We start from the raw sequence: 16,517 nt of genomic DNA, 5'->3' as shown, positions 1-16,517 counted from the left end.
CTGGCTCGTTGTTCCAGTTCATTCCAAATGTGTTCAGTGGGGTTCAGGTCTGGGCTTTGTGTGGGCCAGTCAAGTTCTTCCACACCAGTAAACCATTTCTTTACAGACCTCATTTTGTACACAAGAGGCGTTATCATGCTGAAACAGAAAAAGGCCCTCTCCAAACTGTTGCCAGAAAAGTTGGAAGCACACAATTCTCTAGACTGTCGTTTTATGCCGAAGCATTAAGATTTGTCTTCACTGGAATTAAGAGGCCCAGCCAAAGCCATTCATTAGAAGGGGGTCCACGTACACTCTCTGTATCTACCTTTTTTTTTAAGTCATTAAATCCAAACTTTTGTTGAAAATATGTTTAAAAAGTAATAAAAGTTGTTTGTTTGTTTGTTTTTTGGACTTGGTACGTTAACGGATGGGATGTTTTCAGCTAGTCTTGTGGGAATGTCTAGAGACGTGTATTCATCCAGAGAGAGTCAGCAATTCAATGGCTTTTGTGTGTGTGTGTGTGTGTGTGTGTGTGTGTATATATATATATATATATATATATATATATATATATATATATATATATATGTATGTGTGTGTGTGTGTGTGTGTGTGTGTGTATATAAATGCATTTCATTTGAATATATTTTAAACTTTTAAACTAAACATATTTAAAAAATTTGAATTGAAGGCTAGATAATGTCAAAATGTTTTTAATTGTCCTTGGTTAGTAATAAAGACAAAAAAAATCACTAAATTGCTAAAAGAAATGAAATTTAATTACAAAGCTTAAAGAGTCATTATATCAAGACTTTGTTGAGAATGTTCTAAAAGTTAATACAAGTTAATAAACATTAAAATTAAAAGTTAAAATAAAATAAATAAATAAAATGTACATTTTAAACTACAGCTTTGACCCATGTGTCTGTCCCACAGATGGCCTGCTCCATAATTGCAGGAATCCTGCATTACTTTTTTCTGGCATCTTTCGCATGGATGTGTTTGGAAGGAGTTCAGCTCTATCTGATGCTGGTGGAGGTCTTCGAGAGCGAATATTCACGCAGGAAGTATTTCTACATGGCGGGATACCTCCTCCCCGCTGTGGTCGTGGGGGTCTCCGCTGCTGTAGACTACAGAAGCTACGGGACAAAGAAAGCGTAAGCAAGCATTTTTTCTTCTTCTTCTTTTTTTAAATGCAATGCTGTCTGCGGAAGCATACCACAAACTGATGGTTTCATAGGTACCACACACACACAGACACACACAAGTCTTCAGAGGATGCCTTACAGTACAAAATGCGGTTTCCAGGCAGGGCTGCATGCGTTAGTGTCTTTTGTTCAAAGAGTCTCTGGTGACCTGTTGTTTGTAAATGCTCTCTAACGGAGACGAGGGCCGCATGAGAAAGAGGCTTTTACGCAGATTAATGGCAGTGCTTCAGCCCTGCATGGGCTCTTGGGTTGCTCCTTATAACACATAAACAGGTGGTAGTGTGTCGACCCTGTCTGCCACATCACTGTCTCTTAATACGGAGCACATAGCTTTGCTTCAGATGTGTTTATATCGGTATGAAAGCGACTGCATTTGTCTCTGATGTTTCTACGGTTTCTTAGAACACTGAAGAACATTGACAATTTATATGATCAGTGTTTCCCACTGGAAGTCGCACTCTAGAGAAACTGGATCTGTTACAGGAAATTACTGTCTTTGAGCAGAGTTTAATAAACGAATGCAGAATCAAGCTATATAAAACATTGTAACGTAACCCACATGAGCCAGCTCAGTAACAGATACCGTCCTTAGTGTGTATGTTTATTGGTGCCGTTTGCAAAGGCAAGCATCTCTAACACAATTGCTCATACTTAAATATGCAGAATTCAAACAAATACTACTCAAATCCATATGTAATTGCATTCCAATATGTGTCAGAACGCAAGTATCTACTTGTTAAGACTGACTTTCCGGGTGCAAACGCTTTATCAGATGCCAAAAGCAAATAACAATTTGGGCTTATATACACTGAAGGTGTGTTGTAATACAAGCGAAATATCACGTTACTAACTTTTATCTCCATACCGACATCTCAGATGACCAGACAGAGATTTGTCTATTATGAATCTTTGAAATATTGGTGTGTGGGATACAGTGAGCCTGCAGTGAATGTAGTGTTCACTGTGATTTTAAGTGTTTAGCTCAAAGGGATAGTTTAAACACATTTTATTTTATTTATTTTTATCATGATTTACTTACCCTCATGTTGTTCCAAATGTGTATGAATTTCTTTCTTCTGTTGAACACAAAAGCAATATTTTGAAAACAGTTCTTACATACAGTACTATGGAAGCAAATGGCGGTAACTGCTTGGTTACCCATATTCTTCAAAATATTGTCTTTTGTGTTCAGTGGAAGAAAGAAATCCATGCAAGTTTGGAACAACATGAGGGTGAGAATATTTTGGGGCGATATATAATTTTAAATGATATGAAATGAAGTGGTATCAAGTGATACCAATAAATAGTACTCATGTCATTCACTTCTAACACAACCATTTGAAAGCAATTAAAAGAGAATCTCACTCGATAGCTGATCAGCCCTCCAGTGGGCCAATGTTTTATCTAGAAAGTGTGTGGAAGCTCCCTTTGTTAAAGTTTCTGTAAAACTCTTGTTTTTTGTCTAAAATAATGGAATGGCTTAGACATGTTTTCTGTAAGCTGCCATGTTGCAGTTCTTTTATTGTGAATATGATTTCTTTGCAGATGTTGGCTCAGGATGGACAATCACTTCATCTGGAGTTTCATCGGACCCGTCACCTTCATTATTATGGTGCGTTCAGTATCTACTGACCTTCATATGGCTTAAAAATGTAAATGGAAAGTGCATGAGCATGTGTGATCGAGTGCTGAAAGAACAAGAAGGAGAATGTTTCCGTGCAGGGCGAGACTGTGCCTCAGAGTTTAAAGAGTAACTGACAAAATCCTCCCGTGCAAAAACATTGAGCTGCCTTTGTTTCTTCAGCCTTATTCAACAGATTGCAGCCCATCGATTTCTGCTTAGATCGGTTCAGTCTCGGCAGACCCAGTCAATGCAGCCTGCGGAGAGGTTCGGAAATGCAGCTCTCAAGGCTTTTTTTTTTCTTTCTCGTGGATCGTTTTGATACGATGCGGCTTTTTCAACGTGGCATTAGAGCACAACATTATCCTCAAATGATACTCAGCAGGGCGCTTTCAAGCTACGGGGTTGAGACAGCCCCTCGGGATGCGGATAGATGAAACGGCAATGTCAAATAATACAAATCAAAAACATATATTGTCATGGTTCAGTCCATTTAAGAAGGTAGCTGATGACACCACAGAGTTTGTTTGCCGTGAGATGCCGGTCATAAGGCATACTGGATTGACATAGCTGCAGTTTAAGCATGCTGTTATTTGCGAATAAGAGATTAGAGCCTCGGACTAGATTGGGGAGGTTAAGAGGAGGTAGGCCTGATAGAGACAAATATGCTGGAAAGACTAGCAGGTGGTATTCACATCTGTCTGGCTGTTTGTTTGCCCTCTAATCTCTGGATGAAGGGAAAAAAAAATCAAATCGTCTTCCTGAAAATGGAAGGACAAGTAGAGATGTTTGTGGAGGGTTGACTTTATTATATCCTTTATGGTTATGTAAACAGACCAGGTGATCTTCCTGCCAAGCTCTGTTTGGCTGTTTTAGTTGAAAACAGATTTAGAGACACACAGATGGTTCAAACGCTGGTTTGTGGCACAATAAAAAATTGAAGGTAATTAGAGAAGTGGCCAGAAACATCCACATGTGCTTTTAATAATCAGATGCTACAAAATGATCCAGCGTTACTTAAATAATACAAGAAAATAAAGAAATAAATAAACATGTCTATTAAATGGAATCCGTCACATAACCATAGAGCAAATATAAAAGAAGTCATGGAAGAGACGTATCAATAATCGTTTATGTAAAGACCGAAATTTAGCAGTCGACTGTAACATTTACTTGACAACAGAACGTGTGATTTTTACTTATCAACATTTTTTATTATCAACTAACCTTGACTAGTTAGATATTTCAAGTATGTTCTCAGGTCATAAAATCAGAATGCGTAATATTTGTAAAGGATTATAAAAAAGCTGTTGAATAGTTATACATGGAGTATAACGTATCACTCTTCTCGACAAGTCAGACTGATTTTAAAGAGGCTGGCAGGCCGCGAGATGCACATTTTTGCTGCCGCGTTTGGAGCAAGTCTTACAAACCCTGAGATCTTCTTGTTTAGCCGCTGCGGCGCTGGATGAGGCGTGATGTACTGTATGTGTCTGCGGTGTTGCTGATAATCAGAATACGTGTTCCAGTCATCAGCGGCAGGAAGACTGTGACCCTTTATGAAGCTGATTTATTGTTGCGTGCTCTGCTCGGACAGCAAGCAGGACTCGCAGTCCTCAGGCTGCTTGACAATGCTAGATAAAGCACAAAGACCAGAGGCTCTCAGGGGAACGCGAGACCAAGGTTTCCCCCAACCTCTGACCCCTGATTCTCAGCAGATTGGCTTTGTCCTTGTCAATGAGAGAGCCAGAGCGAGTCTCATTATTCAGAGTTTCACCCATTTCGCCGTGCAGAGGGAAAGAATGGTGTGATCCTGCTCAATTAGTTGAAGCCCATTGTGGTTCTCATTATTCTACATCTATTTTCAGCGTCCTCATGCCCGATGCTGCAGCGATGTAGAGCTCCATGAATTTCACAGCTAATCTCGTTCCTTTTTCCACCAATAGGGTCCGGTCCCTAAGCCAGTGTCTTACTGTATATGCCGGCATTTTCCACCACTTTTCACAACCGAAAAGTCCTACAGTGTTCCTGTAGCTCAAGTGGTAGACATTACATTATGAAGTGCAAGGTTGGGGGTTCGATTCCCTGGGAACACATGATAGGTAAAAATTGATAGCCTGAATGGACTGTAAGTCGCTTCAGATAAAAGCGTCTGCTAAATGCATACATTTAATATTTAAATGAAAATTTAATTTCAATTCTGAGCCATAAACATTGGTTTGACATTTGCTGTTAATGCCATCTGGTCTCAAACAACATGTCTATTTTGACCAGGATTAATACATTCAACACAGTTCAGTGGAAATACGTATATGTGTCAGCATTTCTGCCAAATATTTGGCTGCTTTTCATGTCACATTGAAACGGAAACGTCCGATGAGTGGTGCTAAAAATGTGTTTAGCTTTAATTTACTGTAAAACAAATGTGTGTGAATCTGGCAACATTTTATTTTAATTAATTTTATTTGATTTTTTTTTTTTTTTTATGCAATGTGGCATTTCAGAAAAGTAATGTCCAGTAAGTGGTGCTAAAAATCTTGAAAATCTTTGAAAATAGCATATCACCTGCACTAAACCTAACCAATAGTGTTAACACAAGCAAATGTGAGATTAAAAAAAAAATCTATTTTAGATAATTTGTCAAGCCTTTGAGTTATTTTATCGTGACTCGTGTTTCACTTGCATCCACTTGGGCTCGACCTTCACAACAAATTGACCCTTCAGGGAGTTTGATTGACAGGCAATCTGACCAATCGTAACGCTGAATCTGCCAGTGTTGTCCGACAAACAAAACAGACCAGAGAGTAGATTAAGAATGGTGGACTTGAACTTGAAAAACGGTTGAAACAAGATACCTTCTGATGTCCATTCATGTTTATTTCATGCTATAAAGAGAAAGAGATTATCGGTTCAGGTGCTGCTTGAACTGGGGCACTACAGCGATCCGTCACGACACATTACAGAGCCACAAAACAGTATTGTGTGGAATTTTTAAAAACTTTTGTTATCAAAAGTGCCAACTAAGATAAAAATCTCATAACATTTGGCCAAAATATATATATATATATATATTCTTAATTTTTTTGCAAACAGGTTATAAAATAATATAATTTGCAACATCATCATATGGCTCTCAAGTCAGTGAAACTTGGTGGAATATGCGGGCACTCATTCTGAGTGAAGTTCGCTTATTCACCAGCCAAAACTGGCTCAGGCAGGACAGCCACCAGCGGTTTTGGTGGAAAAGATGTCACTCCGCTCTGGGGCTTCAGGCATATAAGATCCATGAAAGCCAGGACACTGAGCTAATGAGCGGTCGGGAACCATTAGTGCGTGTGAGTGACGTTAAAACACGCTTGGACTGTGACACGTTTGCATCGTGCAGACAGTTCCATCTGCACCTTAAATATTTAATCTGGTTCAATCAGAGTTCAAGACGCACACACACACACAAATGCGAACACACGCATACAGCTTTCTCCAGTGTCCCAGAGTGGAGTTGAGGGTCTTCTGCTTGGCTAGCGGTGATGATTCAGGGACGGGGGGGTTTGTTCAGGAAAAGCTCTTTTCGAAGCGGAGGAAGCCCATGGGACGGGCAGGAACAAGGAGCTTTAGGAGTGTAGTGGCTGCTCTGCTAGGTTACCACTCCCTCTGCTGAGCGTCCTTACTTCCTCTCGTCTCATCAGATCACTGTCAGTGCTCTGGCGGCGTGAGAGGCCTTTTATAGCTCTGTGCTCATAAATTCGGGCACAGGGGCCGTGAAAACCAGTCATAACCCCGCCACCCCCCTCCCCTCTCTTTCTCTCTCTCTCTCTCGCCCGTGATGTCTCTGAGAAACCGTGGCACTTGATTGCATGAGCAGCACATTATTGATCGCCATCGCTGTTTTGATGGCAGAATGATGAGCTTGTGCGCCCGAACAAGGAGCCGAACTGAAGAGCTTGTTTGAGCTGGTGACACCGCCACTTACGAGAGCGGCCGCAAATGATAGACTGCTACGTCCTCGCCTGTCTGTGCTCCAGAAAATGGATTAGAGCAGAAAATGTTCCGTCACCACGTAGTTGTCCCACATATTTGCAGCTATTGGGAAGTCATTTTACACAGTACGTGATAAACTATGACCAATGCATTACTTTAGGTTGTCACAAGGTCCTTCTCGCTGTGTGTGTGTGTGTCCATGAAGGTATTAAGATTGCAAATGAAACAGGTGTGCAGTATATCGATTGCTTGTATTGTAAATGACTGGACAAAAATTGAAAGCACGGAATAGTTTTGTTTTGTAGATAAAAAATCCTGGACTCCCTTACTTTTTTTTTTCTTTTTTCTTTTTTTTTACTGAGCAGAAATCACTTAAGTAAATTGCGTTAACTACCTTAATATCTAAAGGCAGCTTCTGTAACATGATTACCTAAGAAAATTAATTTGAGTTTAAATAAAAAATATGTTTGTAAGAATGAACTTGAATGTGTTTAAAGCAAGAACACTTACAGTATAAACTTAAAAAGGGCAATTGTTAATTAACATTTATGCTTCTATCATATTTACTAGCACATAAATAAATAAATAAATAAATAAATAATAATAATAATAATTCCAGTTTGCTACATTTTGCATTTGTGTCAATAAATGGAAAAATACATAGTTTTCCAAAATCTTTTGACTGTTAAAATGAAACAGATCCATGAAAGATTATGTGCTTACCTAAATAATCGAATAGAATTTGAAATTATTATTTTTTCATTTTATATACTTAACATTCTGAACACTTTTGAAATTTTTGATATTACTCTTACACTGAGCAAAACATTTTTATTCTAGGTTATTTGCTATTTAAATATAATTTATTTATTAATTCGTTGAGTATCTGGGGATTTAAAGTGACATTTTAATATATTTTATTAAATAACCTAATATGTATGGATAATATCTGTGGGATTCTGTTGATAGCCACAGAAATTAAACTGGACTGCAAATAGAATAAATTTCGTCCCTAGGATTGTTAAACAAACAAAAATATATTTACAGTAAATGTGCCTTACAATCAGTCAAAATAATAAACACACGAGTCCCATGTGTAAGATTACGGTTTACTTAGTGTGATCGTTTGGTGGTAGTGTAGTTTATATGTTTATTTGCAGCGCTGAATGATTGTCTGCTAATTTCCACTGTGAGAGGAACACTGTAAATATTCATCTTCTCTTCATTTTCACAGACTAAGGGATGCTTACCCTCCGAGGTTTTGCCACAAATGCGATGTTTGTATATGAAATAAACCAGGAATATTCCTTAAAGTTATCTCTTTTTTTTTTTCTTCCCTGAGGAGATCTCAAATATCAATTTCTCCGTGTGTGGTCTCTGAACTATTTGTGTTTTCATTCTGCAGTTAAACGCTTTTATAGCTTTTTTTGTATTCTTGTATTGATATATAGTGACACTGTATTTGGCGCCAGTCTTCTTGGCTTTGTCTCGCTGTATGCCAGATGGTTATTGTATTAGGCACTGGCTGAAGGGACGCTTGGATGGCTGTTTTCAATTAATGCTCCCAATAAAACTTCACTTATCTAATCTTTTAAGTTTCGCTTTTGTTTATTAATAAAGGTCTTTTGCTTTCGCACACAGCTCAATCTCATCTTCCTGCTCATCACGATGTACAAAATGATGAAACACTCTACATCGCTGAAACCTGATTCCAGCCGGCTGGAGCACATCAAGTAAGTCACATTATTTTCCCCACGATATTTCAACTCATGTGGAGTGGAAGTGTGCCGCCACACACTCAGAGGAATCAGCATTCCTAATCTAACATTTAGAACAGGAACAGACACTGCTTCTGGGTTGCATTGTATGTAGCATCTACAAAACTGTTGTTTTTGCTCGGATGAATTTGAGTGCGTCGACTGAAGGGATTCAGATGGACTCCAGACAGATGTTATTCTCTTCAGGTGCACGTCGTCTGTTAATGTGAGCGATGGCCAGAGAGGCACACAATGATTGAGACAGGCTCAGCGTCGTTCCTCCTTTACAGTGACCACAAAACTCTTTTCTGGAACAACTGCTCGTATTCAGAGTCTGCCTGGAGAGTGAATTCAGATGTGTGTGTGTGTGTGTGTGTGTAGAGACAGCACAGTCAAAGCACTTCCATGTGTTTCCTGTTACGAAAAGGGGGATCTCTTTCTGTATCAGAAAAGTAAAAAAAAAAAAAAAAAATTTCCTGGTTAACCATATAAACCTTTTTTTTTTTTTTTTTTTTTTTTTTTTTTTTGCTGGCATGGCAATGCATGTCTAACTGGTTATATTAGATTTATTTATTTATTTATTTATTTATTTATTTATTTTTTTTATGGCACTTTCCATGAATACGCCTGCAATGCATTCAAATACATTACACACTGACATACATTAAATTGTCTTAATCCCATTTACACTATTAATATTTTTGTTAGATTCTGAATGAATGAATCAATGAATAATAATAGTAGTAATAATTAAATTGTTTTCATGTATTGCACATGTACCCTATGTCTTAAGATTTCCTTATATTACAAAAATGTCAGGTTCTTTAACATTTTCTCAAGCATGAAGTGACATTATTTGTGCGTTTTCTACTGCATGAATGGAAGACAACTGCATTATATATAATGCAGTGTTGATTGCATTTATATGATTTTACACTTTAAACTAAGATCTCATTGCATGCATTATCTAACATAAATTAATGAACCTTAAAAAACATATATTAAACAATGTTATTGTTAGTTATTACAAAATATAATTGTCCATCGTTTGTTCATGTTAGTTCACAGTGCAGTGCATTTGGTAACAGATATCAAATATAATTTTTAATTTCAAATTTACTAAGTTTAATAAATGCTGTAGATGTTGTTTGTTGTTAGTTCATGTTTAAATGTTCACAAATGACACATGAGCCAAGTTCCACATTTGTGGTCACAACTCTTGGACCCTGTTCATGGAAAGAGCCTTTATATGTTTTGGATTTGATATATGACACAGATTGCATTTAATGTGATCTTTCAAACTTAACACACAGCCATTGGGGAAATATGCATATTTTATTAGATTTAACAATGATATAGACATGAATAACACGCTTGAAGAATATGTTGCTCACAGGCATTGTGTCGGCCGTATGTTGTCTAAATTTCTCTCCACCCATCACCACAGGGCGAGAGGAATCAATCTAAACTCGAGCCTCATGGCAGCATGTTGCATGTTCAGCAAGCTAACCTGCAGCATTTCGGTTCATTTCTCTGTTTCCCATTTCCCCTTGTTTTTTTCTCTCTCCTTTCTTTCTCTTTCTCTGTCCTCTCTCTGTTCTCTTACCCAAACCAGTAATTATCGCGTCTGTGATGGCTATTATAATTCTGATTTGCCTGGGTAAGATTCACCGTACACCGTAACTTATGTGCCTCATAAAACATTACTGCCGCATTAAATAGTGTAAAACGGCATATATTGCACAATAGTGCAAAGTACTGGCACATTTGGCCTGAGAGAACCATCTTTAGGCTCTTTAGAAACCGGGATAAGGCAAAGCAGCATGGGGAAATTAAATGTACTGGCCGTCTGTGTAAAAAAAAAATAAATAAAATAATAATAAGAAAATGTAAAATGTACAGTGGCAGTAAAGTTTTATGAAAAGTCTTGTCATGTAATCATCAACTGTGTTAAAGACAACTTGAAATAAGTTCTATTTACTTTCATTATATATGTATAATGACTATATAAAATGACTTATATCGGTGTGTTATATATAACTATGTAGCTGAATTTTTTTTTTTATTATTATTATTTTTTTTTATAGATATTACAAGATATTTTAGAGCTATACACATTGAAAAACAGAAAATATATGTTTCATGTTGTCTTTAAGGACATTTATTCAGGGAACTTTTGTCTTGTCACAGCTGAGGACAAAATCGACCTTTTTCTGTCCAGCTTTATTTGATTTTTCACTTCAGAATTCTTACATTTGGACTTGAATGCTAATCCAACTGATTTGCCTGATCCACTGTTGTCTCTCTCCTCTGCTGGCCATGCTCTCTAGCTATGAAGATAATAAACCATTTATCAAGTAAGAGCGTTAGCTAGACATCTGTGCCACAGCCTCATGGTTGCTCCCCTTGTCATCTTATTGTCTGTTTGCTGGGCTCTTCCAGAAGCGCCGTCTTTCTTGTGCTGCTCATGCGCTCTGTCTGTCTCTCCGTCTGTCTGTGGCTTAACTGGTTTCTTAATTTGTATTCCGCCTGGACCATTGCTGTTCATTTTAACATCATACCCTGATATCCTTAAATCCTAAGAACCCATAACTCTTTCCACCCTCCTTAACCTCACCCTTCACGTTATCCCTACCCTCGAACTCTCAGACCTCCTCACACTTCATATGACAAACCCCTTAATATATTCCTACTCTTATAACCCTCAGATGCCAAAGAGTTAATTCCCTTCGTTTTCTCACACAAGCTACCATGCCCTCAATTACAACATTCTGTGCATGGGTATATGCTACAGTATATCAGTGGGTATTTATATTACAGTCCATATTGTACTGTATATGTTGGCCAGTATTGCACATTTAACTGTACATGCTGATTTCCATAAATATTTTACTAAATGCTAATCATTTAGATTAGCTTTACTCTCATATCACTGAATGAAGGTAAATCTTTAAACACAAATTATTTATCGGCACTGTTAAACAGTTGTACATAATCTCCAGCAGATTTCAAAAACGCATTTTATTCAAAGCGTTATAATTAGTGCTGTCGAACGATTAATCGCGATTAATCGCATTCTGAAATAAAGCATTTTTGTTGACATAATATATGTATGTGTGTACTGCGTATATATAAATACACGCACGTGCATGTATATATTTCCGAAAAGTATTTTAAATATATTACATAATACATAATAAATGTGCATAGTAAACACACATGTATTACATAAAGAAAAACGTTTCTGTTGGATGCAATTAATCATTTGATAGCACTAATTATATATATATATATATATATATATATATATATATATATATATATATATATATATATATATATATATATATATATGTATATATATATATATATATATATATATATATATATATACACCTGCAAATCCATCTTTCATACTGTACTTTACAATGTTATGCCAGAATTCACAGTTGCATTTACAAGTTTGAAAATAGGTATTATTTAGCTATTTTCATTTAGAATTCAATCATAGTGTGCTATTTAAATATTTACCTATGTTTTTATTATTTTTTTATACTTTTTTTAGACAGCAGTATTTTAGTGTTATCCATTTAACATAAAAAAAAATAATAATTATAATATTAAAAAATTGATCAGCGGATATAATTTTGATATCAATGCATCCTCAGCTCCATCCATTACGCCCCTCATTTACAGACCTCAGAAAATCTTTAGAACCTAAAGCCCTCCTGTTCCTTCTTCCTTCAATTCCTCATATGCTGGATTCTTGTTTCATCTCTCATCTCTCCTCTGATGAAAGCAAGCTCAATCTCTTTGGTTCTTTAGCCAGCCGAGACCTGTTGTCAGAGCCTCCTCCACTAAAACGGACCAATCAGAGATGATTACTGCTCTTTCTCTTCCCCCTCCGTCTGAATGCAGCCCAGTATCATGCGTCTTTACCCAGTAGTGTGGCATGCAAAAATATCTCCACACTCCACTGCCTCAAAACTGATTAAACCTTCTTTACGATAATCCCGCTTCCATATGGGATTGATTAACCTCTCAATGATATGTTCCACTGCATTTCCCATCTACTTGTGCCTAAGATGTCAGTCCAAATGATTTCTTTTTTTCAGAACCCGTGTTTGATTTGCATTGTTTTCCTGAGAGTGTAATGCTGTAACTATTGAAGGAAATGTCGCTCTCTCATGCCTCGTTGTTTCTGTTTCATTTGCTTTGGAAGGTCGTGGGTCATGGGCGGCTTCGCTCTGCTGTGTCTCTTGGGCCTGACCTGGTCATTTGGGTTGTTCTTCATCAGCGAGTCGTCCGTTGTCTTGGCGTATCTCTTCACCATCTTCAACGCTTTCCAGGGCATGTTTATCTTCACCTTCCACTGCCTGCTTCAGAAGAAAGTAAGTGCTTTCTGAAATACATTGCTCCACCCGAGCTGCGGCAACACAGGAAGTGCACATTAAAAAGTTCACGTTTAAAAAGAGGGGAAAAAAATGTCTTTGAACTGCAGGTTCGGAGAGAGTACAGCAAATGCCTCCGACACACGTACTGCTGTAGCGGGATCACGACTGAGAGCTCACACAACTCCACAAAGACCTCAACAACACGGACAAGCGCTCGCTATTCCTCTGGTACTCAGGTACAAACACCACTGACCCAATTTCCATTGTTTTCATTTTGACGGCTTTTAATGCGACGCTCGGTTATGAGACACATTTCATATTGGAATGAAATGAAACTCTGTGAGTGCTTCCATCTGCTCCAGTACACACACACAGACACAGATCTTTTATCTATCTTTTTTTCTTGTTTTTTTCCAGACAGATTTTACAGATTTTATTTGAACGTCTTTATGATGGATTGCATTATATTATAGAGAATCATAGCAATAGCTGTGTATACTGTGCAATGTTTAGATAGGGCTCTGGTATACTATAATATTTACTTGATAAACCGCATTATGATATCTAATGTAGCATTTGTGTTGAATGCTGTAAAATCTCTGGGGTAAATATTTTTCATACTGATTTATAGTTTTAATGTGAAAATAATGAGTGGAGAGTATTATGTTTTTCAACAACAAAAGGCGTCCCAAACAAATCAAATTGATTATGTATGAGGAAAGTTGCCCCAGTGTGCATTTACTTAAAACTTATATCCCAGAGAAACTTTTAGCATACACAGAGTACACGTTGGTGATCAATCATCCAGTATGTTAAGTCACATAAATGGAAAGCACGAAACGTTACATGCATTTAATATCATTTTATTTATTTTCTTAAAAGTGTTGTGAATGTACAACATTAAGTCCAATATTCTATGTAAATGCTTTGAATAATTACAGAACAATGTAAAACAGAAGCTTGAGAAATTTTTGGTATTATTTACTGCCAACATGTTTATATTTTTAACTATAATTTTAAATAGATTTCAGATCTTTCGATCCATTTTATGTTTGAAATCACCTAAAATACCTAGAATAAATTATTAATAAATGCTAATATGTAAAATAATAAAAGAAGAGAGAGAGAATAAAAGGGGTCCTCAAAGATTTAACTGTACATTTTCACATAAAAAATTAATAAATAAAAATAAATAAATGACTGTCCAAAAATCACCCATTAACAATATAATATAATATAATGTCTATGGTATATATTACCAGTTGCTCAGAAAAGTGAAGTCAGTTCTGATAAAAGCTATCATTTGTTTCTAGACGCCAGTTTCTTGTGTTATAAATGTATGAATGCCATTGCATCAGATAAGTACGACTGAAGTGTCCAAAAACATCCACTGTACATATCAGAAGAAAAAAAATGTAACATGCACATTTTCCCTCCCAAAGATAGTGATCAGTGTTTCATGGTTGTTTGTTCGTCTAACAGAGTCGAATCAGAAGAATGTGGAACGACACCGTCAGAAAACAGTCAGAGTCTTCTTTCATCTCAGGAGACATCAACAGCACATCCACCCTCAACCAAGGTCAGTCATACATCCAAACTCACTTCAGCTCGCTCTCATGGAAACCTTTGAATAAAACCTCTGAAATAACAGACTCGGACATAGTGATGATCTTTAATCAGTCGTCCATGCTTAAATATTTTTAAACATTTAATTAAGTATTTAATTGACTTCATATTTGATCAACTTCTTAATAGCCAATCATTTGTAAAGCTCTGCACTAATGAACTCACCATTTTCATTTGAATGAAATATTTCAACAATATTATTTATTTTAAAAATTTCAATAATTCTAACATTTATTTTAAGCTCATCAGGCCTGCTTTAGAAATCAAATAAAAGTATGTTTATGTATTTTTCAAATGTATTTATACAAAATAAAAAAAATAAAAAGGTTTTTCATTTACAACTTATAAGCTTATGAAAAGCACGATTAGTGGTAAACATGCACAAGTATCATCTTTAAACTACCCAGATGTGATTTTAGTTAAAGTCAACATGAAACATCATTTGCAGCCCTTTTGCTGATGTGATGTGACATATTTGTCAGATAGCAAATTAATTTGATTGTGAAAAGTGGTCTCTGTATGACAGGTTTTTGGAAGACAAGTCGTTTCAGAAGCAAAGTAGGTTATTACATTTTGATGAAAGATTATAATGCAAAAAAAATAAAAAAAATTAATATATATATATATATATATATATATATATATATATATATATATATATATATATATATATAGTTCACAGTAACAGCAGAAAAATGCATCGAGAAAGTAAATAGGGTCAACTTTGATTTCATGTTGACTTTAATGGAAAATCAAACAATTAATGCCTGTTTAAAGGGGAAGCCAGGCAAGCCCCTTTTGGGTCTGTTTTACACAGCTACAGTAGTGAGTCAGGAGGAAATATGCCCTCAGTCAGCTATTTCAAGCATCTAGAAAGAAAAAAAAAAAAACCTGTCATTTATTATTTAGCCAGGGCTGAAATGCATGTGATGAGAAGATGATGTTCAACTCTAGCTGACCTGTGGTAAGATTATATTATTTAGAGCCGTTTGCTTTGGCTTGCTCTAAAACACTCAGCATGCTTTTAATGCATGCATTCAAGCACAAAACACAAAGGTGCAAAGAAAAGAAGCTATTTGTCTTTCTGTTCTTCAGTGTCTCTGTTCAGAAACAATAACATCAGTGACTGGTTTTGTTTACAATATTGATATCACATAACATAATAATATGGACAAAAAAAAGGTTAAATACACATATATATATATATATATATATATATATATATATATATATATATATATATATATATAGCACTGATTATTTTAAACTGAGATTTAGAATTAGTAAGAAGCTGTGCCCAGTATGGTAGTGTTTTTTTTTTTTTTTGCCATTGACAAATATTCATCCTTTTATTTTGTATGTAGGAAATTAAATTAATAAAATTGGTTATTTGCATTTCTTGACATTGATTTGATTTAATATTAGCTAGTAGATTCCGGTGAAATTCCATACATACAGTATGCAGGTAGATCAATTCATATATCCAGTTATTTCATTACTACTATAAGATTAGGTCATAATCTTATTTGTCCTCTTGTTTTTTGTTGCTTCAGGAATGACGGGCAATTATCTTCTTACTAACCCTCTTCTGAGACCACAAGGCACTAATAACCCCTACAACACCTTATTGGCTGAAACAATCGTATGTAACACCCCAACGGTGCCAGTCTTTCACTCTCCAGGTGTGCCTACTAACCCACTACACTCCTGTGTGCCCTTCTGCTCATGTGCTACTGTGTAGTGCTCCGGGTATTATCGGAGCACTAGGCAGTAACAGTGCGGATGCATTAGGCTAAAACTGTAGTTCTCGTGTGAGATTTTATAGCACAGAGTAAAGCTTTTTTTTTTTTTTTTTTTTTTTTCACTATGAAATCATTGTGATGCTTAAAATAATTTTTATTTAAAAAAATATTGCACACATTTTATTTATTTATAATTTAATAGTAAAAGT

The 16,517-nt window shown here is 36.2% G+C and overlaps 1 protein-coding gene and 1 long non-coding RNA gene across 21 annotated transcripts in view; one reads left to right on the top strand and one right to left on the bottom strand.

The window, feature by feature from the left end:
* The window catches only part of LOC127967778 (uncharacterized), a 327,620-nt gene that overhangs the window by 155,689 nt on the left and 155,414 nt on the right, over positions 1-16,517 (bottom strand). The gene's annotated exons all lie outside the window — the stretch shown is intronic.
* The window catches only part of LOC127967771 (adhesion G protein-coupled receptor L2), a 103,649-nt gene that overhangs the window by 78,938 nt on the left and 8,194 nt on the right, over positions 1-16,517 (top strand). For 7 of the 20 annotated variants that reach the window (XM_052568434.1, XM_052568433.1, XM_052568436.1 and 4 more), the window contains 8 exons: positions 919-1,139; positions 2,736-2,802; positions 8,431-8,522; positions 10,877-10,903; positions 12,769-12,937; positions 13,048-13,176; positions 14,423-14,519; positions 16,120-16,248. In XM_052568434.1, the coding sequence (XP_052424394.1) occupies positions 919-1,139; positions 2,736-2,802; positions 8,431-8,522; positions 10,877-10,903; positions 12,769-12,937; positions 13,048-13,176; positions 14,423-14,519; positions 16,120-16,248 (931 nt within the window). Of the gene's footprint in view, positions 1-918; positions 1,140-2,735; positions 2,803-8,430; positions 8,523-10,161; positions 10,207-10,876; positions 10,904-12,768; positions 12,938-13,047; positions 13,177-14,422; positions 14,520-15,475; positions 15,531-16,119; positions 16,249-16,517 lie in introns of all 20 variants that reach the window. The other 13 variants (XM_052568437.1, XM_052568435.1, XM_052568440.1 and 10 more) reach the window with 5 other exon arrangements.

This window comes from Carassius gibelio, chromosome B11, assembly GCF_023724105.1.
Source record: "Carassius gibelio isolate Cgi1373 ecotype wild population from Czech Republic chromosome B11, carGib1.2-hapl.c, whole genome shotgun sequence".
Lineage (NCBI taxonomy): Eukaryota > Metazoa > Chordata > Actinopteri > Cypriniformes > Cyprinidae > Carassius > Carassius gibelio.
Note: the sequence above shows the minus strand (reverse complement) of the source record. Positions and strands in the feature narration are given on the sequence as shown.